At 58.1% G+C, this 25,139-nt stretch overlaps 12 protein-coding genes across 12 annotated transcripts; 8 read left to right on the forward strand and 4 right to left on the reverse strand.

Moving 5' to 3' along the window:
• Positions 1-566: 566 nt before the first annotated feature.
• MKK02DRAFT_25427 (uncharacterized protein) lies at positions 567-3,702 on the forward strand (the record flags this gene model as incomplete). The annotated part of the gene is made up of 8 exons (XM_053087037.1): positions 567-845; positions 896-1,000; positions 1,054-1,119; positions 1,166-1,650; positions 1,717-1,912; positions 1,957-2,269; positions 2,323-2,442; positions 2,489-3,702. 8 exons carry the CDS (start codon positions 567-569, stop codon positions 3,700-3,702), a joined length of 2,778 nt encoding a protein of 925 aa, XP_052945208.1.
• A 795-nt stretch (positions 3,703-4,497) lies between these two features.
• MKK02DRAFT_44121 (uncharacterized protein) lies at positions 4,498-7,175 on the forward strand (the record flags this gene model as incomplete). The annotated part of the gene is made up of 10 exons (XM_053092782.1): positions 4,498-4,607; positions 4,756-4,856; positions 4,908-4,996; positions 5,043-5,241; positions 5,298-5,357; positions 5,411-5,612; positions 5,665-5,773; positions 5,820-5,876; positions 5,924-6,013; positions 6,063-7,175. 10 exons carry the CDS (start codon positions 4,498-4,500, stop codon positions 7,173-7,175), a joined length of 2,130 nt encoding a protein of 709 aa, XP_052945209.1.
• A 427-nt stretch (positions 7,176-7,602) lies between these two features.
• Positions 7,603-9,915, forward strand: MKK02DRAFT_27559 (uncharacterized protein; the record flags this gene model as incomplete). Its single annotated transcript, XM_053087368.1, has 12 exons — positions 7,603-7,623; positions 7,676-7,870; positions 8,136-8,209; positions 8,255-8,627; positions 8,676-8,800; positions 8,848-8,980; positions 9,031-9,229; positions 9,284-9,482; positions 9,533-9,548; positions 9,599-9,644; positions 9,700-9,807; positions 9,866-9,915. 12 exons carry the CDS (start codon positions 7,603-7,605, stop codon positions 9,913-9,915), a joined length of 1,539 nt encoding a protein of 512 aa, XP_052945210.1.
• A 547-nt stretch (positions 9,916-10,462) lies between these two features.
• MKK02DRAFT_44123 (uncharacterized protein) lies at positions 10,463-11,410 on the forward strand (the record flags this gene model as incomplete). Its single annotated transcript, XM_053092783.1, has 1 exon — positions 10,463-11,410. One exon carries the CDS (start codon positions 10,463-10,465, stop codon positions 11,408-11,410), a length of 948 nt encoding a protein of 315 aa, XP_052945211.1.
• A 109-nt stretch (positions 11,411-11,519) lies between these two features.
• Positions 11,520-14,819, reverse strand: MKK02DRAFT_32859 (uncharacterized protein; the record flags this gene model as incomplete). The annotated part of the gene is made up of 5 exons (XM_053088589.1): positions 11,520-11,949; positions 12,002-12,181; positions 12,227-12,869; positions 12,921-13,293; positions 13,335-14,819. The coding sequence occupies 5 exons, from the start codon at positions 14,817-14,819 to the stop codon at positions 11,520-11,522; spliced, it is 3,111 nt and encodes a 1,036-aa protein (XP_052945212.1).
• Positions 14,820-15,721: 902 nt separating this feature from the next.
• On the forward strand, positions 15,722-16,226 carry MKK02DRAFT_44125 (uncharacterized protein; the record flags this gene model as incomplete). Its single annotated transcript, XM_053092784.1, has 2 exons — positions 15,722-15,732; positions 15,791-16,226. 2 exons carry the CDS (start codon positions 15,722-15,724, stop codon positions 16,224-16,226), a joined length of 447 nt encoding a protein of 148 aa, XP_052945213.1.
• A 182-nt stretch (positions 16,227-16,408) lies between these two features.
• MKK02DRAFT_44126 (uncharacterized protein) lies at positions 16,409-17,000 on the forward strand (the record flags this gene model as incomplete). The annotated part of the gene is made up of 2 exons (XM_053092785.1): positions 16,409-16,485; positions 16,547-17,000. The coding sequence occupies 2 exons, from the start codon at positions 16,409-16,411 to the stop codon at positions 16,998-17,000; spliced, it is 531 nt and encodes a 176-aa protein (XP_052945214.1).
• Positions 17,001-17,077: 77 nt separating this feature from the next.
• MKK02DRAFT_44127 (carbon-nitrogen hydrolase) lies at positions 17,078-18,364 on the reverse strand (the record flags this gene model as incomplete). Its single annotated transcript, XM_053092786.1, has 6 exons — positions 17,078-17,092; positions 17,148-17,373; positions 17,492-17,591; positions 17,645-17,718; positions 17,774-18,090; positions 18,152-18,364. 6 exons carry the CDS (start codon positions 18,362-18,364, stop codon positions 17,078-17,080), a joined length of 945 nt encoding a protein of 314 aa, XP_052945215.1.
• Positions 18,365-18,671: 307 nt separating this feature from the next.
• MKK02DRAFT_44128 (uncharacterized protein) lies at positions 18,672-20,315 on the reverse strand (the record flags this gene model as incomplete). The annotated part of the gene is made up of 2 exons (XM_053092787.1): positions 18,672-20,176; positions 20,222-20,315. 2 exons carry the CDS (start codon positions 20,313-20,315, stop codon positions 18,672-18,674), a joined length of 1,599 nt encoding a protein of 532 aa, XP_052945216.1.
• Positions 20,316-20,963: 648 nt separating this feature from the next.
• MKK02DRAFT_44129 (uncharacterized protein) lies at positions 20,964-22,369 on the forward strand (the record flags this gene model as incomplete). Its single annotated transcript, XM_053092788.1, has 5 exons — positions 20,964-21,189; positions 21,276-21,345; positions 21,472-21,827; positions 21,881-21,901; positions 21,972-22,369. 5 exons carry the CDS (start codon positions 20,964-20,966, stop codon positions 22,367-22,369), a joined length of 1,071 nt encoding a protein of 356 aa, XP_052945217.1.
• A 274-nt stretch (positions 22,370-22,643) lies between these two features.
• On the forward strand, positions 22,644-23,589 carry MKK02DRAFT_44130 (copper zinc superoxide dismutase; the record flags this gene model as incomplete). Its single annotated transcript, XM_053092789.1, has 7 exons — positions 22,644-22,652; positions 22,832-22,906; positions 22,962-23,005; positions 23,114-23,223; positions 23,280-23,327; positions 23,380-23,524; positions 23,574-23,589. 7 exons carry the CDS (start codon positions 22,644-22,646, stop codon positions 23,587-23,589), a joined length of 447 nt encoding a protein of 148 aa, XP_052945218.1.
• Positions 23,590-23,868: 279 nt separating this feature from the next.
• Positions 23,869-24,813, reverse strand: MKK02DRAFT_32862 (uncharacterized protein; the record flags this gene model as incomplete). The annotated part of the gene is made up of 1 exon (XM_053088590.1): positions 23,869-24,813. The coding sequence occupies one exon, from the start codon at positions 24,811-24,813 to the stop codon at positions 23,869-23,871; it is 945 nt and encodes a 314-aa protein (XP_052945219.1).
• Positions 24,814-25,139: the final 326 nt, after the last annotated feature.

The following is a 25,139-nucleotide window of genomic DNA, read 5'->3' on the forward strand; positions in this document are numbered from 1 at the left end:
AGCAGCGCTGGGCCGGCTGAGAAGCGTATAGCTTGAAGGCGCAGATTGCAGCTTGGCAGCTTTAATATCGCTACGGGTAGAGCATCGCGCGCGTCGCGACGGCGATCCAAGCGCAAATATCGAGCTCCTTGTCCTTGCCTTTGCTCACCTGTCAACATCCTTTGCTAAGACCGCTTCGGTGCCATCCTTGGCCCTGTCTTCGTAGCGGCTCGGGATCTCTTTGAGTCCATCTTCTATATCTCACCGATCTCTCGGACGACCACCCCTGTCCCCTGCATCTCACGCGAGAAACAGGCCGAATCTCCGAGTTTTCGGCCTGAACCGCTTGGGACTTGCAAGCCTTTACAGGCATCTATCTCCGGTCTCACCTTGTCCAAACCCTCGACCCATCTCCCCCTCGCCTCTCGACCCTCACACATACTCTCGGCTCTCGATGTTTATTCGACCCGCCTGATCCGCGAAACAGGCAAAATAAACATCTGATAGTCCGCACGCGCTCCCGGCGAGACAGCAGGAACTCTGAGAAACGCAGAAGTACCTGCTCGCTCACCGAGACCCTCAACGTTATGATGAGCTACTCGACTGCCGGGCCATCGCGATATCCCGCACTGGCGACCACATCGGAGACCGGCTCGGCGTCGCCCTCGTTCTCGCCTATCCCCGAGGGACACCCATCTTGGGCAGCAAATGGCAATGGGTACGGAGGGGCCGCGCCGAGCGCCAACGGGCATGGAGACGGTGGAGAGGGAGGCAGAAATGGAGATGCAGGCTCGAAGCGGAATCCTCTTGTGGATCTGATAGACAGCGAGAAGGCCTATGTCGACCAATTAGCCCTGGTCATCCGGGTGAGCACTATACTCTGGCACCGCTTTAAAGGTCAAGCTAATCTGTCCAGCGAGTCGCAGCTGCGTGGTCCCGGAAAGACTTCCCACCACCGAAGCTGGATTCCATGTTCAGATGCGTCGAGGCGGTCTTCAGGGCGAACAGGGGGTTTGGCACCGTGAGGTCTCTGCTCACTGTCGTATCGTCTCGTAGGAAGCTGACGATGTGTAGAAGCTGCAGGACATCGGACCTAGCCCGTCTAGCCCAAAAGCCTTAGGCGACCTGCTGATGCGATGGGTAAGTATACTCCTCACCTTGCACAGGCTATCATGCTGATCGACAGATTGACGACCTTGAGCCCGCATACACAAAATACGCCACTTCCTACCTCACCGGCTTTGACGCTTTTCCACCAATCCTCAACAACGCCCTTCTCCCCGGCATACTATCCGATATTTCAGAAAGCACCCCACCTAATCCACCTCTCGAACAATGGACGCTCGACGCCCTCTTCCTCCTCCCTTACTCTCGGCTCCGGTACTATCGAAAGCTCTACGCTCGTCTACTTCGGTCGACCAAAGAGGGGCGATCAGATCACAAGTTGCTCTTGGTTGCAAATCAGCGACTGGAGGCTCTTGTCATGCAGATAGAAGGACGGCTAGAAATGGACGTGGCGGATGAGGAGGATGGGCCAGCAAAGTCCCAGTCGGCGCCTGGAAGTACGGGCGAGCGGTCCCGGGAAGCATCATGGGCAGAGAGGGAGCAGGGGATCGAGCGCCAGTCACGGGCGAGCTCGGGGATGGGGAGTTCGAGAGGGAGTCAAACCAAGTAAGCTTTCTTGATTTGTACGAACTGCAGGATTCAGTCTGATTGGACCAGCTTCTCACCCTTCAGCTCGCGCGTCGAGGATCGAAGCTCGGCAGGGTCGGTCGCCACGAGCATGACTCAAAGTCCGCAGCGGCGACCTCCACTGAACGCGCCTGTACCACCAGCGAAATCACCTCCCACTACTGCGACCATGCCTCTTTCAGATCTGGAATTACGGATAGATCCAGAAAGGGCCATAGACCTGTTCACCATGTCACCGAAGGTGAGACTCTTCGTCCGACCAACCGATTCCGAGCTGACATCTAGCGATGCAAACTTCAGATGAACCCCTCATCACTTACCTACACCCGATCTCTCCGTTCCTCGCATGACGTGACTATCCACTTCCACCCAACATCGACCGGCCAGCCCGTCGTACATCGTCGCGCGCACGTCTTTATCCTTACGGACCTCTTCATCGTAGCGGAGTGGATGGAAGCGGCGGACAAGGCAGCGAAAGCACAGCAGGTAGCGCGGGAACAGCCTGAGCGAGTAGGGCAGGGCGGGCCGATGCCGGAGATGTGGCTGTGTTATCCACCGCTGGCGGGGAAGCATCTGATGGTTGCAGAGGGACAGCAGGGTGAGCTATGAGCTTGTGGCCTGGGCAAGAGTCATCTTGCTGATGTGACCTAGCGAACGAGTTGTCCGTGATGATAATGCGAAAGGAGACATTTGTGCTCCATGCGGAAAGCGAGATTGCTCGGGATGGGCTTGTTAAGGATCTGCTGGATTGCATTGACTTTGCAACGACTGGTAAGCTGTTCTCGCGAACGATGAGGAGGATATAGCTGACTGGTAGTGACACGCCGGACTACCAATGCCCCCATCCCTCCTGTCGCACAAGATAGCCGCTCACCCTCATCATTGTCCGACTCGCGTTCCCACGAATCGACCTTCCCCCCACTTCGTTATCCATCTCCGTTCTCAGCTTCCTCCTCGCCGTCCACCTCCCCACGGCCACCTGACGCGGACATGACTCCGCCGAGTACGCTAGGAGGGAACGCCCTGGTAAGCCAGATGAGCAAAATCAACCTCGAGCCTGGTGAGACGGTGCAGTGGCAACGGCGGCCAAGTCCTCCTCCTATGGCAGTGTCTTCCTCATCGGTCGGATCTGTCCTGCCTCCTCGTGGCGCTTCACTACGGACACGGCAGTCTTCGGCCAACCTCCCGGCGCCTCCACCGCCGCCGCAGCAGATCATGGGTCCCCCTCAACTACCCTCACTGCCGTTCTTGCAACATCATCCCCGCTCGGATCCTGCCGTCCAGCAGTATCCACACGCTGGTTCGGTGCAGATGCCCAGATCGCCATCCGGTCGGTCTGTCGCCTCAGCGCCTCGGATGGGGATGGACCATGACGTCCCGCCAATCCCGACTATCCGCGCGCCCGGATCCCATCTCTCCGCGGATTCGCACGGGATGCTGGGGCAGAACGGTCCTCCTCGATCCCGTTCGGCAGAACCTCTCCGCCCCAACCTCAATATCCAGATTAACAACCTGGACCCGCTCGCCCCTCCCCGCCGACCCAACGCGGACGGAACCAACGGTCTGACGATCCAATCCCCCTCCGCCCGCTTCTCCTCCTTCCCCACGCTCGAGCAGAAGAATAACGACGACCCCTCCCCGCCCTCCTCGCCCGTCGAAGAGGACGTCGCGACACTCACCGGTCCCGCGCTCATCTCGGCGCAAATGAAGTGCAAGGTGTTCCTGCAGCAGGCGCACTCGCAGTGGAAATCACTCGGCGCGGGCAAGCTCAAGTTGTACAAGCAAAAAGAAGGGAACGTGAAGCAGCTGGTGGTGGAGAGTGATAGTGGAAAGAAGGGGACGATTCTGATCAGTACGATCGTGTTGACAGATGGGGTGGAAAGGGTGGCCAAGACGGGAGTGGCGGTCGAGGTGTCGGATAAGGGGCAGCGGACGGGGATCATCTACATGATCCAGCTGAGGAATGAGAACTCAGCGATGGGGCTGTTTGAGAGTCTGTTGGTGGGGAGTGATAGGGCGGTCAACCGGTAGAATGGTGGAGGTGAGGAAGGGCGGGCGGGCACACGGGCATTCGGAGGGAGCCAGGTCATATTGGCTACATTTGTAATACTTCATCCCATAGGATATGGGCATAGAGCATTTTCTGGTTTAGTGTCCGGCATCAGCCACTCTGATGGCACCCCATGGGTTCATCTGACCTTGCCAGCAGCATCATACCAGGTTGAAGCCCTCCCATCGGTCGTATAGCAAGGTAGTGGCTGCAGTCAGCGGCGATCGCCGAGTTTGGTGATGAATGGGTGTGGCGCTGTGCGACGCGAAAGTCTGGTCCAGCAAGGTGACATCTCCATCTATACCGCATCTACCACCACAAGGTACAGCTTAGGCCTATAGATAGACACCCCAAGCTCGCTGGTACATCGAGATACCTCATCTGTATCCTCTCAAAACGCACGACAACGATCGGCACCGCCCAACGACCACGGCTCCCGCACGAATCGAAGTTGGAAAGTCGCCGCTTGGACCTATCAGCAACCTACGATAATCTGCTCATTGCACCTCGCGAGCTAGCGCAGAAGCGTCAGTCAGGCGTTTTGACACCTCCAGCTGTACTTTGGCATTGATTGACCGGTAAGTCTGATCCTCCGTCGCTGATAAGGAGCACCGTTTCAGCGTGATGTGGCTATCCTTTCACCTTCACGGAGAGACGGGCTGATACCGTAGCGCGATTGTCAACTTCCCTGCTGTAGAGCTGTCAGAGTACACTCGTCCATCTCAGCTTATCTCCCCCTCGACTATCGTCGCCACACCAATTTCACCTTTGCAATGATGCACCCCGGATTATTACATCGGCGGTTCTTGCAGGACTTGTCGTCGAGCTTGTTCTCGTTCGTGCTGCCGCTGCTGCCGACGACAGAGGAGCGTGCGGTCAAGGAAGAGTGAGTCAGAGCCGGTCTATCTGGAATTTGGATCTGTGGGTCCACGGGCATCGAACAGCTAGGTGAAGGCGGTGATAAGGCTGAGGAGAGCGAGCTGTATCAGAAAGCAATCACTGCGCTACCCCAAAGTCATGGCTGACGCTATCAGAGTACGAACGTTGATCGAGAAGCTCATCAAAACGATTGAGCCGTCAGCTAGGTTATTGGCATTTGGGTCAAGCCAAAATTCTTTTGGGTTGAGAAATTCGGGTACGCTGCCATGTCCTGCGGGATTTGAGCTGAGCTGGCGCTGATGAGCAGACATGGACCTCGTTGTCCTGATAGACGATACCTCTGCCGACCTGGAAGCGAGTCATCTCGTACAAATGATTGGAGATCTCTTGCAACGCGTAAGTTCCGCCGTCACTCAAACGGAATATCCTGGCTGACGAGCAGGAAACGAACTTTGACGTCAAACCCCTCCCGAAAGCCCGTATCCCTATCCTCAAGCTTACGCTTTCCCCCTCCCCCGCCCTGCCATTCGGTATCTCCTGCGATATCGGAATCGAGAATAGGCTGGCTATTGAAAATACGCGGTTGCTGTTGACGTACGCGACGATTGATCCGGCGAGGGTGCGGACGTTGGTCCTGTTCTGTAAGTCTAACAAGAATAGGTACTTGAGAGCTTGAGAGCTGGTGCTGATTCGGCAGTGAAAGTTTGGGCTAAGCGGAGGAGAATAAACTCTCCGTACAGAGGGACGCTATCATCATGTCAGTATTAGCTGCTCCTCAGCCGAGCCGGGAAAAGTGACTGACTTGGGTAGACGGCTTCACCTTGATGGTCCTCTACTTCCTAGTGCATGTCAAACAGCCGCCAGTCTTACCCAACTTGCAGCGGATAGCGCCGATTCGGACGCTTCAGGAGGACGAATATACGATCCAGGGCAAGAATGTCTACTTCTTTGACGATACCGAGACGCTCAGGCAGGAGTGGAGCAGCATTAACTTCGAGACCGTCGGAGAGCTGTGAGTGTGGCAAATGTGCGATCAACGGAATATCCGCTGACTTTGGTGACAGGCTGATCGACTTCTTCCGCTTCTTCTCGCACGACTTCCAGTTCAACAATTCGGTCATGTCCTTGCGTGCTGGTCAATTGACGAAAGAAAGTAAAGGATGGGTGAACGACGTGAGTGCTCGCCGTCATTAGACGTGATCCCGAGCTGATTTTCAAGATTGATGTCGGCGGGATCAACGAGATGGCGCGGGACCGGAACAGGTTATGTATCGAGGTAAGTCGCTCGGGGTGGAGCTGGTCAAGCCGAAGCTGACCTATTAGGACCCGTTCGAAACGGGGTACAATGTAGCACGGACTGTTACGAAGGATGGACTGTATACGATACGAGGGGAGTTCATGCGAGCTACACGAGTGAGTCCTATACCATTACCTGCATGAACGAGCGATGTTGACCAGCCAGATCTTGACGCAACGACCCGACCGAGCGGTCCTCGCTCTCGCCGAGCTCTGTCGCGAGCGTGATGACGACCTTTACCGCGCTCCTCGATCTGAATCTCCTGCTCCACGAGCAATGTCCACCTCGCGCAGCGGCTACTCCACACCGCCCATCAACGGTCTCCCCACTGGCGGTCTTCCCGGATGGCGAAGTCAGTCTCAGGCGGCTCCCTTTGATCGCATAGCTGCTTCAGGCGGTGGCTCCTCCCTGCTCGACGCACCCAACTCTTCCGCACGTCGAGGCAGGCATAGCGATGCCGACTCCGGGCCCAACGGAGGTGACTTCACGGGTCAAGACCTCTGGCTCGCCAGCCAAGGCTCCAACCTCGGGAACCTCAACTTTGGCGGAATGGGATACTCAGAGTCGCCGTTCGGGAATGACAATTCTGGCGGCAGGGGTCGGGACACTTCTCAGCGCGGACTCGAAACGCCCGGAGGATACCATCGCGCCCCGCGCAGATCGGGCTCAGGGTACGACGATGGCCACAATGCCGGATCGGGGTCTATCTCGGCGCCACTCAGCCCACACGCGATGTACGCGAAGCTGGAGATGGGCAAGTCCCACCTCCACCCATGGCCATCCTCCTCCGGCGGTGGATCTGGCAACTTTGCTCCGCCCACCTCGTCCATCCCGGCTCCTCTCCATGGCAGGACGTACAAGACCCCCACTGCGTCTACCAACCCGTCAAGGTCCGGTTCTCTCATCCCTGGCGGACCCCACGCCCTTGCGCTCGAGAATTACCACCAACAGCATGAGTCCAGTACTCTTCCTCCCTTCCAACCCTTCTCGCCACCCACAGTCCCTAGTATCCTTCGCGAGCTCAATGGCGAGCCGGCGAACTACATCAGTCCGTCGACTTTGCTGAGTCCGCCAACGCAGAATCGGGAGCTGGGGGTGGAGGATGTGACGAAAGGGTTTGAGGGGCTGGGCGTCGACGCGCCAGGGAAGGGGGTTGAGGCAGTCGGTGTGTCAAAGAAGGGAGACAAGGAGAAAGCCAAGGGTAAAGACATCGAGGCGGGGCTAGGCGGCGGGCCGGTGGGAAGCGGTGCGGCGCAGGAGAAGAAGAGGGACACATGAGAAGCGCGGGTCCGCATGTCCCTATCATATCACGGCTAAAGAAACTATTTGTCAAAGAAAGCGTATTTCTCGGTTGTGCAACTTCCATTCCTAAAGTGACCGATTGTGTAGACCTCAACCACATCAGTAGCTAGTACAGCATCTCTTGCATATGCATAGCGATCTCTTGTCTTTGGTCCTACTGTATATCCTACAGGTGGTGGTGGTCCGTGCGTTATAGCTTGACCGGCCGGAACTGGGCGAGTGGCGGAAGCGGATTTATCGGACGCGGAACGTCCCCCAAGGCTCTGCCGATGCTAACCATTTCTCGTCTTCATACCTTGCCTTTCCATCTATATCTCTGCCTAGAACATCTCGCAGCTGAAAGAGACGGAACCACGGACGCTCCAGCTATCATAGACCACCCGAAAAATCCAACTTAGAAATCATGCTGTCCCGGACTCCCTTCGTAAGCTTCCCTTCTCCTCCGATTTATCAAATCTCGCTAATCATTGAAACAGTCCCCTAACCTCCTTCGCCCCCTCTCCAACCCTTCCTCCTCATACGTCGCCTCGCGCGGTCTTCTGCGATGCGTCAATGTCCCGAGCAATAGGCGCGGATTGGCATCGGCGACGGAACCGTATGATGTTGTTGTTATCGGAGGTGGACCGGGAGGATATGTGGCGGCTATCAAGGCGGCGCAGTTGGGTCTCAAGGTGGGTCACGTATCTGCGTCAGACGCCCTTGTGGAACTGGGAATGGCAAGGAGGGAGAAGGCATGGTACGGAGGGGCTGTGCGACCTCGATGGCTCAGCCGAAAATGGGAGCAGAGACGAGATTGGGGTGCGACTGAGTGGGGACGAGCAGAGTTGCCTTCGCCGCAGGTCGGACGGCTTGAGAGGCGGATATCTCGAAGATCGAAGATGTAGGAGCTGGAGGGGGAAATACTGAAGGGATCACGGAGGAGTGCTCACGGATCAGACTGCCTGCATCGAGAAGCGAGGAGCTCTCGGTGGAACTTGCTTGAACGTCGGCTGTATCCCCTCCAAATCACTGTAAGCTAAGATTTCACGCGAGCTCTGATTTTAGCTGACGCGCAGGCTTAACAACTCTCACATCTACCACCAAACGACACACGACCTCGCCGCCCGCGGTATCGACGTCGGAGAAGTCAAGCTCAATCTTCCCAAAATGCTCGCTGCCAAGAACGCTTCCGTCAAGGCGTTGACGGGCGGTATCGAGGGCTTCTTGTTCAAGAAGAACGGCGTCGACTACATCAAAGGCGAGGCGTCGTTTGCTAGCCCTACCCAGGTCAACGTCAAGTTGACCGAGGGTGGCGAGACCCAGGTGGAGGCGAAGAACGTCATCATTGCCACTGGATCGGAGGTGACTCCTTTCCCGGGGATCACGATTGATGAGGAGCGGATCGTCTCGAGTACCGGTGCTCTGGACTTGAAGGAGGTGCCCAAGAAGGTGAGCTCCGTACCGTTTCAGGTCGCGACGCAGAGCTGACTGTTTCAGATGGTCGTTATCGGCGGTGGTATCATCGGTCTCGAGCTCGGATCCGTCTGGTCTCGTCTCGGCGCAGAGGTCACGGTCGTGGAGTACCTCGGCGCAGTAGGTGCGGGTATGGACGCGGAGGTCGGGTGAGCTTTGAGCTTGTCTTTGGTACTGCTGTAGCTGACGTTCGCAGCAAGCAGTTCCAGAAGATCCTGCAGAAACAGGGCTTCAAGTTCAAGCTCAACACCAAGGTCATCAGCGCCGAGCGGAACGGGGACACTGTCTCGCTGAAGGTGGACGCCGCTAAGGGTGGCAAGGAGGAGACCGTGAGTGGCGGAATTTGGTGAGCAGGTGGAGGGTAGAGCTGATCATACAGCTCGAGGCTGATGTCGTTCTCGTTGCTATCGGTCGCCGACCCGTCACCGCCAGCCTCGGCCTCGACAAGATCGGCGTGGAGATGGACAACCGCGGACGGATCATCATCGACGACCAGTTCAACACTTCCGCCAAGGGCGTCAAGTGCATCGGGGACGTCACTTTCGGTCCTATGTTGGCTCACAAGGCCGAGGAGGAGGGTCAGTCTGGACCGACCATCTCCTTATTCAGAACAGCCAGCTGATGACCTTCAGGTATCGCCGCTGTCGAGATCATCAAACACGGTCACGGACACGTCAACTACGATGCTATCCCGTCAGTCGTGTACACGCACCCTGAGGTCGCTTGGGTCGGCAAGAACGAGGAGGAGCTCAAGGCTGCTGGGATCAAGTACAAGGTCGGAAACTTCCCCTTTGCCGCCAACTCGCGAGCGAAGACGAACCAGGATGCAGGGTGAGCTTCCTCCTTCCTCTCCCGTGGAACATCGAGCTGATCCACCTCAGTGGCTTCGTCAAATTCGTAAGCCGAGCATCGAGATTGGATGCAGTGGGCGTGACTAACAAGTACAGCTCGTAGAGAAGGACACAGATCAGGTTCTTGGATGCCACATCATCGGTATGTCCACCTGTCTGCTCGTCTATCTGCTTGATAGCATATTTGACCATATCAGGTCCCAACGCGGGTGAAATGATCGCCTCGGCTGTATTGGCGATGGAGTATAAGGCATCAGCGGAGGATATTGCACGGACTTGCCACGCTCACCCCACATTGTCGGAAGGTATGTCTAGAGACCATCATGACCTTTCATGAGGGAGATGTGCGCTGACTCGTGATAGCATTCAAGGAGGCCGCTATGGCAAGTTACGACAAAGCTATTCACGTGTAGAAATGGGTCGGATCAGTCGCGAGAGTAGAGGCTCGCAATGCAGGACCGTCTTTCTTGCCATCACTCAATAGCGCTCAAATCATCTGACGGAACAGTAGGCACAGCCTAGGGTTGACTGACCCAACTCAAATGATCGTATCATGATGGACGGCTCTCGGAGGGGCCCGTAAAAGGGACCATGATACCTCGGGCGGAGTTCTTATGGTTGCAGTGATCACGCCATGGGCGAATTTGATCCTTTGAAGCTGACGATACTGCAAGGAGTGGTCCAGCTCGCGACTAGAGCGTTATCCTCGTGATATCGCCACTGATTGCAATCATACTTGTTTCTCATTGAGACTAACTACAACACCCTGCTTGCGGTACTACAGCCTCTGCGACATTCTCTCCTTCTTCTGGCTCCCCCATTCAGCGTGCCACCCCCTTGTCTTATTTCACCTCACAGATATCCTACCGCCACCACGCCCATATCCTTTCGGTGGGTGGCAATACTTGATACCCAAGACTCTCCATCAATTCCAGCTCGTCTTCGCCCATCGACGCGATCATGAGCTACGCCCCTCCTCCTCCTGCACTTGGCATCAGCCAGCCAGCAGTCAGTGTATTTGAGGGTGCCTTCTTGGCGGCAGTTAACGGCTCGGAACTCGCGAAGGATTTTCAAACGCGCATCACCGAGATCAATCCGAGATACGGCAGCTCCGGGGGTTTGAAGGCACTCCTGTTCGGCATCACTCTCACCCCTCGAAGTCTCTCGTCGAACGCAAGAGCGCCTGTGACGATGAGTACCGCGCATACTGTCTTCCAAAGTCCTGATCAACACGTGCGCCTGATCTCTGTCTTCAGATCGGCTACCAAAGGTGTGCGTGCGGACCACACTTCAGCTGTGATGTTGAATGCAATCATCGACGCTCTGATGAGATGCGACGATGGGGAAGATGCGGCTCAGGGGACAAGGTCGTTGTGTGTGGCCGTTCCAATCGCGTCCCTGCGGGGGACAGAGGAGTTCTTTATGACTCAGGAACAGGCTACACTGGCCAAACAGAGAGCGGATTGGAGGGGAACAGACTGGGTAGCGATCGAAGCCAGAAAGAACTCAGACCGGGTCCACCACGTCAACGACATCGCCTCGGCACTTCATCACACTTTCGGGCCGCAATTGCCCTCGGAACACAGCTTCGTGATGACAAGAATCACTCAGCTCGAGGACAACATTGATGTCTATGTGGAGGAGAGGACGGGTGACGGACTTGACACTGTCACCGTGGCGGAAGGCGCCGCCACTTTCAGCCGCATTTCGCCCAGCAAGCTCCGCCGCGCGGCCGAGTTCATATCCGGTGTCAGGGGAAGTGCTGCAGAGAGGGATCTCTTCAATACGCAGTGGAGACCTTCCCTACAGACTCACCTGGAGTCTGTCCTGGCAGACGACCGCTCGGATCGCAGCACCAACCCCGAAGCTCCGGAGGAAAGGGGCTTTTTGGTGAAAATCCCTTGTTGAATGGTTCATTTATCTCGATGCATGCCGATGCTCCGACATTGACAAGTCCAAGCGATCTTCATGTGCTTCTTAGTAACATCTTGCAGACGTAGCTACCACGATATATGGATCAATGAGCTGCGGTATTCGCAGCAACAGTAGCCATACCCCTATGTCCGCTCATCCCCTGCCCGCCCATCGGGCCCATGCCTCCCATTCCTGGCATCCCAGGCATTCCCATCCCACCCATACCCTGCGGCATCCCCGCCATACTGCCCCCGCCCCCACCCATCCCTGGCGGACCCCTCATGCCCATCGGACCGCCCATCCCCATGCCCATGGGCATTCCGTTCGGCATCCCCAATCCCATCCCCATCCCTGGCATCATCCCCATGCCCATGCCCAGGCCCATACCCATCGGCCCGCCAAGTCCCATACCCGTTCCCATGCCCATCAAGCCCGGCATCATGCCCATAGACGGCATGAGGGGCGGACCGTACATTGCCGGACGCTGAGCCATGAGTGGTGGTGGAGCGGGGAAGAGCGGTGGTCCCGTTGGTCTGATATATCAGCTTGGAATCTCGTTCTACAGGGTCGTGAAGTTGAACTCACCCTCTCATACCTCCCATACCCATCATACCCGGCATACCTGGCATCCCACCCATACCCATGCCCAATCCAGGCATACCCGGCATCCCGCCAAACGGCTTGGCCTCCGTGGGCGCAAACTTCTTCTCATACCTCTCCCTCGCAGCCCTCTCAATGTCACCCAGATCCCTCGGCGCAGCATACCTGTTGAGATCAGCTTGACACTATCGGACACAGGACTAAACTCACCGTTCCGAACGTGGACCAGGTGCAAACCCTCCTATCCGCCTATACGCAGGCTCCCTTGCTTCTCTCTCCCTCTGCCGCTCGTCCGCCCTCCGCTCCCTCTCTTCCTCCTTCTCCAGCCTCCTCCGCTCCCTCCGCTCCGACTTGGTCTCCATTATTGGTCCTGCCCCGGCTAGCCCAATCTGCGTCTGCACGACCGGCGTGTTTCCGCCTACACCCAAGCCCAGACCCTGATCCTGCCTCTGCTGCATCTGAGGGAGCTGGGTGTAGTCGTGCATCTTGGCATGGACGTGTTCGTGTCCATTGACATCACGATCGATGTCCATGGAGATGCTGGCTACCGTACGAGGAGCGGGAGTCGTCTGCGGAAGCATGGTGGGCTGGCGCTGGAGGATGGACGTAGGTGCCTGGAGGGGAGTATGAGAGCGGGATGGCTGCTGAGAGTAGATTTGAGTAGGGGCAGCAGGAAGGGGAGCGGGGACGGCGCGAGTGGAAGTGGTGATGTGGTGGTCGGGATGGATGGTGGTGGTGGTGATAGTTTGCTGAGGGTTCACGGGCGGGGCCACCTGGGGCAGGTAAGGCGAGGCGAAGTCGAGCAGGCGGTTCCGCTTGGGAGGGGTGCGCTTAATCATAGACGAGTAGTCGACTGGAATGTCAGCTTAAATTCTCGGAACGCAAAAAGGGGGATGAAGCTTACAGTATGGAATAGGCTTGATGTCCCCTCGATATGGCGTACTGGGATACCCGGTCGTGACTGCCGGAGCCGCCGGAGCTGGCACGCTCGTCGTGGTAGTCGTTGTCCTGGTGGTCTCGGCTGGCGCGTTGGTCTGGACAGCAGGTCCCGCCGCAGCTAGCGCAGGTGGTGGAGTACCGCCCGAATGGAAGGGGTACGTGACCGTCTCGACCGTAGTAGTCTCGACGACCTTGTTGTGTTGATGCGGAGGCGAGACCGGAGTGGGAGGAGCTACCGGGATAGGTGGTGGCGCCGGAGGAGCAGGCGCAGCTATAGGCACGGTCCGAGTGGCCGTTCGGATCTGGCCCGGACGCCCATAGTCCGTGGTAGTGATCACCTGCTCCCGTGCTGGGGTAGGCGGCGGCGTGATGTTTTGACATACATCGGCGCCTTTTGCACGACATGCTGCGCCATCGCGGGCGGCGGAGACGGCTTGCGGGTGACGTATGTGGTGGTCGTGATCTTCTCCACGACGTCGCCTTCTTCCGGTATAGTACCGGCCTTTGGAGTCGACCGGAGAAACTTGGGGAGCTTCATCCCGCCCGAGCTGGACTTGAGAGACCGGACCGAGGTGGCTGGAGAGGGAGGGACGGGGGCGGCCGCAGCAGCGAGGTTGGTAGTGGTAATGAAGGTGGGCGGAGGTGGTGCAGAGGGAGGGGTGATGGATACTTCCGGGATCGCCACGGGCGCAGAAGCAGCAGTTGGGGCAGGGGCGGACGGCACCGAGATGTTGACGATGACTTCCGGGTGGTGGTGCGACCGGTGCGACCGATGAGAGCGGTCGGAGCGGTGGCTTGGAGCAGGTGAGGGAGGGGCGGGCGCGACAGTAGCGAGCGGAGGAAGACTTGGCGCCGGGGCCAGAGTGACGGTAGGAATGGGCTGGGTGTTTGGGGTGGCGGGCTTTGGGGCGCGGGTGACGGTCGCGGTGACAACCTCGGTGACGACCTCCTTGTCGTACGTCCGTTCCCTATGGGGCTGGTAGATGCTCGGAGCGCGGACGGAGGGCGCGTAGATGGAGGGATCCCGGATTGACGGGGCTCGTACGGAGGGGGCACGATGAGTATGCGCCGCCTCAAAGTGGGTAACTGTGACGATAGCAGGGGCCGCCGAGGGAGCTGCTATCACCGTAGCGGGTGGAGCGACAGTGGGCGCAGCGACGACCGTAGGCGGAGGCGCCACCGAGATGACGGTCGCTGGAGCAGCTAAGGTAGGTGCAGCGGCAACGGTGGGAGGGACGATGGATGGCGGAGGGGCAATGCTGGGGGCGCGGATGCTGGGGGCGGCAGGCGGGGTTGGAACCCGCTTGATAGTTGTCGTTTCTGTTACAGTCCTAATCACAACTTCTTCTCCATCATTCGGATCGTGGCTGTCCATCTGGATAGTCGGCGCTATAGATGGAGCTTTGGCGACGGGGGCGATGATGGGGTTAGGGGTAGGGTCAGGGACGGGAGCTGAGTCGGCAGCTGGGGGATGGGTGTGGGTGATGACGGTAGTGTTGGTGGTGGTACCGGCCGGAGCGCCAGGAGCGGCGGGCGTAGTAGTGGTGATGACCTCGATGATCTCCTCCCCGTCCTCGTCTGCGTCCGCCACAGCAGCAGCTTTCCCCTTTCCCTTCTTCTTCTTCTTCTTCTTTCCGCCCCCTGCTCCTGGTGCCGCTGGATCAGCGGCTGCGGCTGCAACAGCTGCGTCTGCGTCGGTGGCGGGTACGACCTTTGTATCCTCGACAGTGACCGTCTCGATGATCTTTCCGTCCGACTGGATCTTGATGTCCCGGTGTTCGTGATGGACGGTGGATGGGCCAGCGGCGGCAGAGGCGGAGGGTACGGGATGGGACTGGACGGAGGGAGGCCGAGTAGCCGTCATTTTGGGTTCGATATATCTCTGAGAAGCCAGAGGGTGAGGTGAGAGGTGCCGGTCGCCAAGGGAGGTGGAGGGGGGTCAAAGTCGCTCGGATGCGGTCGTACGCTGAAAGGTGGTCGATCAAGGATAGGAGAGGAGTACGAATCCGGCTGAACCAGCTGCAAGATAAGCGATGATCTAAAGTGAGCTGCGTGTGCCCTTTGCGGCAAGGTAATCTGATGTGAGCTGAAGGTGATCCAGCCAAAGGATGGGGTGAAAGGACAAAAGAGCTTCTCTGAAATTGTTTGCGGGTAGAACGTCATCCAACATGAGGCTCAAGTGAAGTACTAGCTCGCTGGAACCGGAATGGCATGTGGTCTGAAACGAGGAGAGACCTGGCATAGGATGCAGCTCACGGCGACGGACAGAGGTGTTACCGACTTCACCGTGGATAGTATAAGGAGCGAGGAAGGGACGCGCTTTGGCTGGCAGAAGAGGTTGAGAAGATCTGGTCCCGGTCGAAAACTTTCTGAACCCTGAGAAGCTGGTCATGAAACGCAAGGAATGTGGATCTCTTTGAGAGTGCGGCACTGCAGGGCCGCACGACAGCCAGGCGCGGCATACATGGCTGCAACGTCGGTGAGCACCGGGTCCATAAGTGTGTCTAACTACCCTGAGGATGGCCGATAGTTGAAAAGCGATGGCGAGTTAGAATCATTCCTGTCTAAGCTCGAGGCCGCCGCCCCCCGGCCGGGAGCGAGATAGTGTGTGTAGGCACACAAGCGAATGTGGCGCTCTAGTGAGGATGCTTCGAAGCTTCCTCGTTCAATGCTCTACTTGCCATCCACACCACCGCCATGACTATGTCAGTTAAGAGCAAGAAATCTCCCCTCACCACCACAGTGCGATCAGACATCATTCTCCCCATGTCTCGCACGTATGTCCGTCCCTCGTCCCCCCGAACCCCGTTCTGTAGTGCAGCGCTGACGCCCCAGCGACATGTATGACTGGATGACCACCATCGTACTCCGTCAGAAGACCCACGAATTCCGCAAAGTCCTCTATCCCGCCTCCGTCCGCCGCGTTTGGTTCTACGAGACCTCCCCCATTAGCGCCATTCGCTACGTCTGCGAAATCGGTCCTCCCGTCATCCGCCCCTCCCCCTCAGCTGGCGAAGTAGACACCTCCCCGGGCTCTTGGCTCCCGGATGACGGGTCGATAGGAAACGCGGAGTACAATGCCCGTACTGGCTTGTTCGCGAATTGCGATTATGCCTACCCCGTTCTGTCGTGCGTTAGGTTGAAGGAGGCGATCCCGCTGGCGAGGATGAGGGAGGACTATGGGATCAAGTTGGCGCCGAAGGGGATGATATACGTGCCGGAGGCGATGAGGGAGGCGTTGGACTTGGGGGAGCAGGAGAAGGTATGGTAGTGATCAGTACCATATGAGCATGCAACCTACTGTATGCTTACTACATAGCCACATGTGCACTTCTCTCGCATTGGGTAAGCCAAGGTTTCAGCTCGTGCCGGAATTGCGGTCGACGTCCGAGCGCGCCTCGAAGATTTTTCGAGACGGCATTCTGGTTTTGACGATGCTCTGTTACGCATGACATGTCCCGCCGTCCCGCGCAAGAGAGCGAGAAGTCGTCGCTACCGAAGACAGACATCATCCTGCCCATGTCCCGCAGGTAAGCCGGCCCATGTCACTCAACTTGCGCTCGAGCCTCAGGTCAAAGCTGACCCTCACAGAGCCGGCGAAGACTGGATGGCCCTCATCGTGTCCCGTACCAAGTCCCACGAGTTCCGCAAGGTCCGCTATCCACCCACACTCCGGCGTATCTGGTTCTACGAGACCGCGCCCATCTCTGCCATCCGGTATATATGCGATGTCGGCAGCCCTGTCGTCCGGCCACCCAAGCACAATCTCCCGCCAGCCTCTTCATCTGCACCCTCCCGCGGTAGACGAAACTTCCTCCCCGAAGATGGAAGCACCGGGAACTCGGACTACAACGCATACCATCCAGACTACGCCGGCTATGACTACGCGTACCCCATACTCTCATGCACAAAGCTGGCGGTACCGGTCGACCTGGCGCAAATGAAGGACACCTTTGGGATCAAGGGCGCGCCGAGGGGGATGGTTTTCGTGCCTGATGCGATGAGGGAGGCGGTGGAACTGCAGGAACAGGAGAAAGTGTGGTAGTGCAAGTTCATGCTACGTAGCATTCCGGATAGCAGCATCTTCCCGAATCTTGTATAGCTCCCTCGCATCCTGTTTGGTCAGCCCAGGTGCCGCTATATAGACAATGAGATCAGAACTGACCGACAAAACCCCCAGATCAAGCTCCACGATCTTCACACCGACCGCTCCGACATCGCCAGATCCCTCGTCATACCCGCCCACCTTGCCTATCAGGGGCGCCCAGACTCCACTGCCGCCCATGAAGCCCTCAGACCGAGATCCTCCGGGGTTGGTATGTATGAGTACGGTCTCGGTCTCGAATGCTCTGGCGGAGCATAGGGACTGGAGGAGGTTGAGCTCGTAGTCGGGGTTGGAGGTATATCGGGAGACCATCCTAGGATGTAAGCTCAACTCATCCGAACGTAGAATTGCGACAAGAGGGCTAGACATATGGAGAAGGAGAGAACGAGGGGGGATACCGGAGGGGAAGAGGGGACATATGGAGGACCTACGGCTCAGAATCAATCCCCAGCCAGTATGCCGGCGCGAAGATGATGTCTGCTCCCTGATCGGCCAAACTTTGGGCTGCGGCCGGGTGTGAGAGATCCCAGCCTGAGTGATCAGCTATCCATCAACGTCCGATAGATACCTAGCGATAGACTTACAGATGAGGAAACCAGCCTTGCCCCAAGGTGTCGTGAAGACAGGCTCATCGATGGTCCCCGGTTCAAGGTATTCCCTGTCCATCAGCTTCCCTCGCCTCGCTCGTACTACCCGTCCAGAGCCACACTCACCTCTCAGGATGCCAAAGGTTCTTCTTGGTATATCGACCCCGCTTCTCCCCCTTGTCATCAAAGTAGAATGCCTCATTCACGAGCCGGAAGTTCGAGTCGTTCGCGAGGGCCTCGCTCGCTTGTCCGAGATAGTCGACCCATTCTTGTCGCGCTGAGGAAGAACCTTCTACGCTAGCGGGCTCGAACGGATCCCGCTGAGGCGGTATGGCGAGGCCCTCGCATGCCCCATGGACGATCGTTCCTGTGATGGCGACAGAGTAACGGCGGGCCATGCCCGCGATATGAGTGTCGAGCCATTGCGAGGTGATGCTGAGGTACTGCAGATGTCAGCAGAGAAATCACAGCGTGTATGGGTATCTTGGCAGACCAGTGGCGTACCTGTCGCCCCTCGTTCAAGATACCCTGCAGGAAGTACTCTGGAAAGCAGACCACATCGGCCTGATGCCGCTGAACCGCGTCCTTGACGATCTGCTCGGCGTCCTCCAAATTTCGGCGAAGGGTGATGAAGAGGTCATCGACGTTAGCCTCGGCACCAGAGTAGACCCCTGGCTGAGCAGAGACGGGACATGTCTGTGCTATAGCGATTCTCATCGTGAAGAGGTAAGCGAGACATGGTACCGGTTGATCGTTGATCAGATGGCAGATGCTGACCACTATCGGCATCTCGCTTTCTCCGTCGCCTATCTGTTCCATCTGTCTAGCCTGCTTATCTTTTGGGATATAACGCGGTTGCAGAGTCTACTGCGACGAACTGGCTGGGTTGATTATTATGACCCCGAATCCGCATACAGGCTCCAAAGCCTAGGCGCCCAAGGCTCACATCCTTGGTCCGATATCGTACATCTCCCTACCGCTCTATACAGTGTCCACCATCCATCCAACTCCAGCCAATTTACCGCTATCGCCCCGCACCAGTCTCCAGATCGCTCGTCTCCTCTGGCTCCTCACTAATCCCATCCGGGGCCACCGTCCGCCTCTGCCCACTGTGGTATCCGGCATGTATCAACCCCGTCCTCACTTCCTCTTCATCCACCTTTTCCAAATACCCCTCGGGTACTAGTCCCTCCACCATATCCTTCCCTTCCCCACCACCCTCATCCGTCGCCCCCGCCCCATCCTTCTTCTTCAGCTTTACAGCAATGACCCACCCCTCACCCCCTCCTCTCCCCTTGACTTCCACCACCTCCCCTTCTTCCAGCGAGATCTCGTGCTCTCCCTCCGCCTCGAACGCGTATGCGGCCCTGTACAGCCCATACGGCTCCTCGTCATCCTCGCTACTGCTCTCGAATGCATAATCATCCTCCGCCCCGCCGCCCGTCGCCGTGATGTCCGGCTCGGACTCTGCATCCGCGATAGCGCTCCCATCCTCCGCTGGGCCAGAGCTGGCAAAGTCCGAGCGCGAGTTGGAGCGCGATTTCCGGCCCATGAAGCCCCGCCAGTTGAGCATGGAGAAACTCCATCCCTTCTCCTTATCCCGCTTGTTCTCGCCGGCCGAGGAGCTGCGTCGGTCCGATTGAGAGACAGTCGACGCGAGGAAGGAGGAGAGCCGGGAGGAAGAGGACGACTCGGCAGCGGGGATTGGGAGGCGGATACCGTGGTACCGGTCGTCCGAGGCGGGAAAGGCGTAGTCGCGGATGACGAGGGGTGTGATGGAGGGTTTACGTGAAGCCTCCGGGGAGGCGGGAAGGCTAGTAGGCGAGATGGAGGTTGAGTCGGCAGTACTGCTCTCGTTGTGCGCGATGGTCGTCGAGAAGGCGGACGACGCCTTGGGCGATAAGGTGCTGCCGGCCGACGCTGGCGGTTCCGTTCCGGACGACTGAGCGAGAGCAGAGGGTTGCGAAGGGGAAGGCGAGGGAGCAGAATGCGATATTTGCTTTTCCTTGAGGCCTAGACCAGTGATCCCACCATCATCCCCGCCGCCCGTATACATCGCCGTGCCCAGACTGCTCCTTGGCCGGTTCTTGGCAATACTATTCCGGCTGCTCAGCCCGGCGCTCTGGTTCGTCTGGCTCAAGCTCAGCTTACGGCCCAGGCCCCCGCTAGAGCCAGCACCACCCGAAGAGCTCGAGCTCGCGCCGAGATTGCCATGCCCCGCAGAAGACGATGTGGAGGATGCGCGGTCTCGGTGGGATAGGGCTGGAGAGTTGATTTGGGAGGCTCGCCGGGACGGGACCGGTGATGGTGGAGCGGGCCGGGAAGAGTGGAACTGTGAGGACCGGCGTGCGAGCTTTGGCGTGCCACCGGATAGGTCTGCCGAGTTGGAGGGGGGAGGAATGGAGGTTGAGCTCGCCAGGGGGTTCAAGGAGGATTGGGTGAGGGGGAGGGTGGCTGGTTCGGAGGATGTCGCCGAGGTTGACGTTGCTGTTGGTATTGACGATTCTTCAGACGTCAGCATCTCCGCTACTGTGGTCGTTCAGAGACCTTCGCAAAGGATATCATGGGACTGACCTTTCCGGGGCAGCGCTTCTTGCTCATTCTTGCCAGTGTGAGCCACCACCTCGGGCTTCTCCCCCGGCATCGCTTCAACCGCTGCTTGCGCCATGTTATTCGGCAGAATCGGAAGAGCTTCTCGGCTAGTTTTAAGAATGTGTATCTGTTTGCTGAGGAGCTGATCAATCAGCATGGCTTCGCTCATTGAGGTCCACCAGCACTCACAAGGCTGGTATAGATACCTCGAAGGTCGGCCCTGGGTCTGTGGACACTCCGTCAATGAAGTCCGAATAAGATTCCCTGCTCCGTCAAGGCTAGATACAGCTGGCAGATGCTCGTATTTGTGCTGATGCTGGAGATGTTACTCTGTATGATGGTTGTTATAAGATCCAAGCTCAACATGCGACCTCCTTCTACCCCCTTGTCCTGCAGACTGGTGCGTGTGCCTGTAACCGGCGCGCGTAACGCGACCGGCACGCCTAAAGGGTAGGCCCGTCCGGCTGTTTCCAGGCTCGCCGGAACTGTAGGCCGGCGAATTCTTTAGGCGCGCGAGAAATGACGGCATACCGGTCCGTGCGATGACCTGTTTTCGAGTCCGCCAAAACTTGGTCAAATATCCAAAGCAAACGTGCTTCTCTCACCTCTGCTATACATCTTGTTATCGTCATCTACAGCTCATATATAACGGTCACCTCGAAGCAGCGGGGTATTAATCTCATCTGCGAATTATCAACGCCAAAAGCAAGCAATACTCAGCAAGATGGCCCAGCCGAACGGTCGTGCTCCCTCGCCCCTCCCCCCGGTCCCCCTCTCGGCCCGGGCAGGCTCACCGCAGGGCACAGCGCCTATCAGCTCCTCAGAGAGCAGATCTAGATTCGGTGCCGAGTCAGCTATGGGCCTGCTGGTGGAGAATCTGAAGGATAGGCTGTTGTTTGCTATCCCCAAGAAGGGGAGATTGCACGAGAAGTGCTTGGAGCTGTTAGCTGGTAAGTGCAGGTCATACTTGGGCTTGGCCAGACATTCGGCTTAGCAGGGTCCTGTGGAATCTCTGGACAGATACTGACCCTCGCAGGTGCGGATATCAAGTATAACCGGGCGCACCGGCTAGACGTCGCTCTTGTCCAGAACCACCCAATAGCACTGTAGGTCAAGCGATCTCGTCGTCCTGGAGTCAGGCTTTGTGGGCTCTCTGTAGAGTAGTCGGCACAGTAGAGGCTTTAGGGCAATGCTGGAGCAAGGCTTCGGTGGGAGTCCATGCTGACACTCAGCGTCTTCCTCCCCGCCGGCGACATCCCCCGTTTCGTAGCCCTCGGTTCCGTCGCCCTGGGCATCACCGGCCAAGACATGATTGCCGAATCCACCCACGCGGACGAAATCACCGAGCTCCACCCACTCGGCTTTGGCAAGTGCAAGCTGCAACTCCAGGTACCCGTCAACAGCCCGCACCAGACGATCGAGGAGCTCAGCGGCAAGCGGATCGCGACGAGCTTTGAGGTGCTCGCCGGGGAGCTGTTCCGAGGGGTGGATGCGCAGGTCGGCGGTGGGAAGGGGGGAAAGACGCAAGTGGAGTATGTCGGTGGGAGTGTGGAGGCTGCTTGTGCTCTGGGAATGGCAGATGGGATTGGTGAGTTCAAGCATAAAGGACAAGATCAGAGAATCTGAAGCTGACTATTCCAGTGGATCTCGTCGGCAAGTCTCGTCCTACTATACCCCGCTGACCTCGGCTGCGCTGTGACTACTGCTCATGTGGGATAAAGCTGATGTCCAGAATCCGGAGACACCATGCGCGCAGCGGGCCTTCACGCAATCCACACCCTCCTCTCCTCCGAAGCCGTCCTCATCACCTCCCGCACCCCTCACCCGACCCTCACACCCGCCCTCGCCCCGATCCTCCCCATGATCAAGTCCCGAATCGCCGGTGTGATCGCTGCCAAGCGCTACGTCTACGCCTCGTACAATATCCAGCGGGACGCCCTGGAGACTGCTCTCAAAATCACGCCCGGTCGGCGCGCACCGACCGTCAGTCCCCTGGACGAGGGCGGGTGGGTCGCCGTCAGTGCAATGGTGGAGAAGAAGGAGGTGGCGAGGGTGATGGATGATTTGGAGGCGGCGGGGGCGGAGGATGTGTTGATTATGGCGTTGGAAAATTGTCGTGTGGGCGTGTAGAATGCATAGATATAGAGCTTGGACGTGCTATCGACTCTCCGCTATACTACCTGGGACTAAAGAGGCCGATGCCCCCACTGGTGCCCCATCTCCAGCTGCTTTGTGCGCAGGTGCCACGCTGCCACATCCCTAATCCCGCTATCTCGGCATCGGCCTCCACCGCGCCGACGCTCCGCTAGCGCTCCATCATGAGGCCTCACCCTCTCCGACAATTGCCTCAACCACCGCTAAACCTCTACATACCACCTACATAACTCACCCAATCACATACAAAATGGTCAAGGTACGTGGGGACTGCTCGGCGCTTGGACCAAGACAGGTCCGGGTGGAAAAAGAAAGGGATCAAAGCGCTGACTCATGCCTTCTTTCTTCCATATTCAACCTGCCTTCTTACTCTCGCTCCGTCTTCCTTTCTTTCCTTCGTCCTGCGCGGTCAATGAGTAGGCTGTAGCTGTACTCAAGGGCGATTCGCAGGTCGCTGGTGTCATCACCTTCACCCAGGAGAAGGAGGGCGCGCCGGTCACTGTTTCCGGTGACGTGAGTTACGAGTACCTCTGGCAATGTAGGTCTGGTCTGTAGCTGACAGTTGCAGATCTCTAGCCTCGACGCTAACGCCGAGCGTGGCTTCCACATCCAGTAAGTCTCACTACTCTCCCCCATACCAAGGCCACATCTCTCCTGCTTGGCCCCAGCTGGCAAAGGTTCCCGTGCGCCTCGCCTGAGACTGACAGCTGACCCTTCCAGCGAGTTCGGAGACAACTCGAACGGGTGCACCTCCGCCGGCCCCCACTTCAACCCTCACGGCAAGAACCACGGTGGACCCGACGCTTCCGAGAGGCATGTCGGCGATCTCGGTATGTCATCTCTCAGCTATACGTCCAGAGTTGTCGTTCAGGAGCTGACTCTTCAGGTAACGTCAAGACTGACGGTTCCGGCACTGCAGCTGTCAAGATCACCGGTAAGCTGTCTATACTATGATGAGGTCTGCGAGGTATAGCTCACATAACCAGACTCGACCATCTCGCTCTTCGGCCCGTACAGCATCATCGGCCGCTCCGTCGTCGTCCACGCCGGCACCGATGACTTTGGCAGGGGCGGGCACGCCGACAGCTTGAAGACTGGTAACGCCGGTGGCCGTGCTGCTTGCGGTGTCATGTGAGCTACCGCCTCGTCGATGACGTCAAACGAAAGCTGACGATGCTAGTGGTCTTGCGGCCTGATTGACGAGACTCTGAGCAGAGCCTACATGGCGGAGAAAGTATAGTAGCAGTAAAGTAGTATGTCGAGTATCTGGATGCAGATCGATATAGTGAACTATTGGCCATGACTGGCAGTGCGAAGACGACGACTACGGAGAATACATATTTCTTTCTTACTGCGACTACTGCAGACCTTTTACACGACCCGGAAGATACAAGAAGCTACAAGCAGAGGGAAGCACCCAAGTATATAACTACAGAAGAGATACCTTAGTGATCCCTGGGCCTTCGCTTCCGCCTCTAGACCATGTCGTACCCCTGCACCTCGGCCGCCTCCCTCGCCTCCCTGACCTCCCTGCTTGAGCCCAAGCCGAGGGCGTCGTGCACAGACCCCACGGCCCAGTCAAGCCAGCCCATGGGCTCCGGGTCCGCCTGCGCGTTGTCCTTGTCCGCCGCGGAACCGTCCGTGGCGGTCGTGCCATCTTGGTCCACAGCGGTGGCGTCCGACAAGATCAAGCCGGTGCCAACGACGTCGACAGGGGTATCGACGGTGGCAGTGATGGCGCCATTGACGGCCGCAGTGAAGGCGGCAGCGACGTTGGTAACGACGGCAACAGTCACGGAGGCAGCGACCGTGGCGATGGCTGCGACCGGCGACGTGATGCCGGTGATGGACGCGACCGGAGCCGCGATGGGGGTGATGGCTGCGACCGGCGGCACGATGAGCGACGGCGGGGGCGCGATGACCTCGGGCGACGGAGCCAACCTGGCCGGGTTCCTTGGGGGCCTCACCGGCTTGGGAGGAGGAGAGGGGGTGAGAGGGAGGTAGAACCCGACGGGGTGGGTCTTGCTCGCCACCTGACGCATCCCATCAAGAGTGACGGGGGTGTTTCTCGGCGTCGGGATGTCCCGGTCCGCCTCCTTGGTTGGGTCGCTTGCGTGCAGAGCGATCTGCTGCATGAACTTGGGGATCGAGATGAGCCGGGTAGGACGCGGGTGGAGGAGCTGGGGACCTTCGTTGAGCTGCGGAATGGGCGCGCCGCCGACCGAGCCGGTGTCGGAGTAGTAGGAGTGGACGATGGGGGGCGTCTGGGGAGCCGCGACCCGCTCGAGGAGACGGGTGAGCTTGACCGCATCCGGCTGAGCAGGCCGCGCGGGGAGGGGGTAGTTGTAGGACGAGTGGTCCGCACTACGAGCGAGGTTGTAGTGAGCGCGGACCCGCCGGAGGGTGGGCGTGGTAGACATGATGTTTGGAAGATCCTAGTTCTCTGTGAGACTTGATCGCGGTGAAGGTGTTTGTGTAAGAGTAGTGGGTTGGAGAGGATCGAGGGGGAGAATGAGAGGCAGGGAGGGGATGACGGAGGGTTTGAGTCAGGCGAAGGAGGGGAGAAAAGGATGAGGGGAAGAGGCTGGGCATGGAGGAAGGGCTGAGGGGACGGGAGGCGGGGGGCAGGGCGAGATGATGAGGATGGCAACATGGGCGGAGTCTGGAGGGGAAGGTGGTGAACGAGAGGGAGGCTATCACACTCACTGTCTACTTGCTTCCTTGTCGGTACTTGTTGCTCTGTTGA

Source organism: Dioszegia hungarica (assembly GCF_025882075.1).
Source record: "Dioszegia hungarica strain PDD-24b-2 chromosome Unknown MKK02contig_8, whole genome shotgun sequence".
Classification (NCBI taxonomy): Eukaryota; Fungi; Basidiomycota; class Tremellomycetes; order Tremellales; family Bulleribasidiaceae; genus Dioszegia; species Dioszegia hungarica.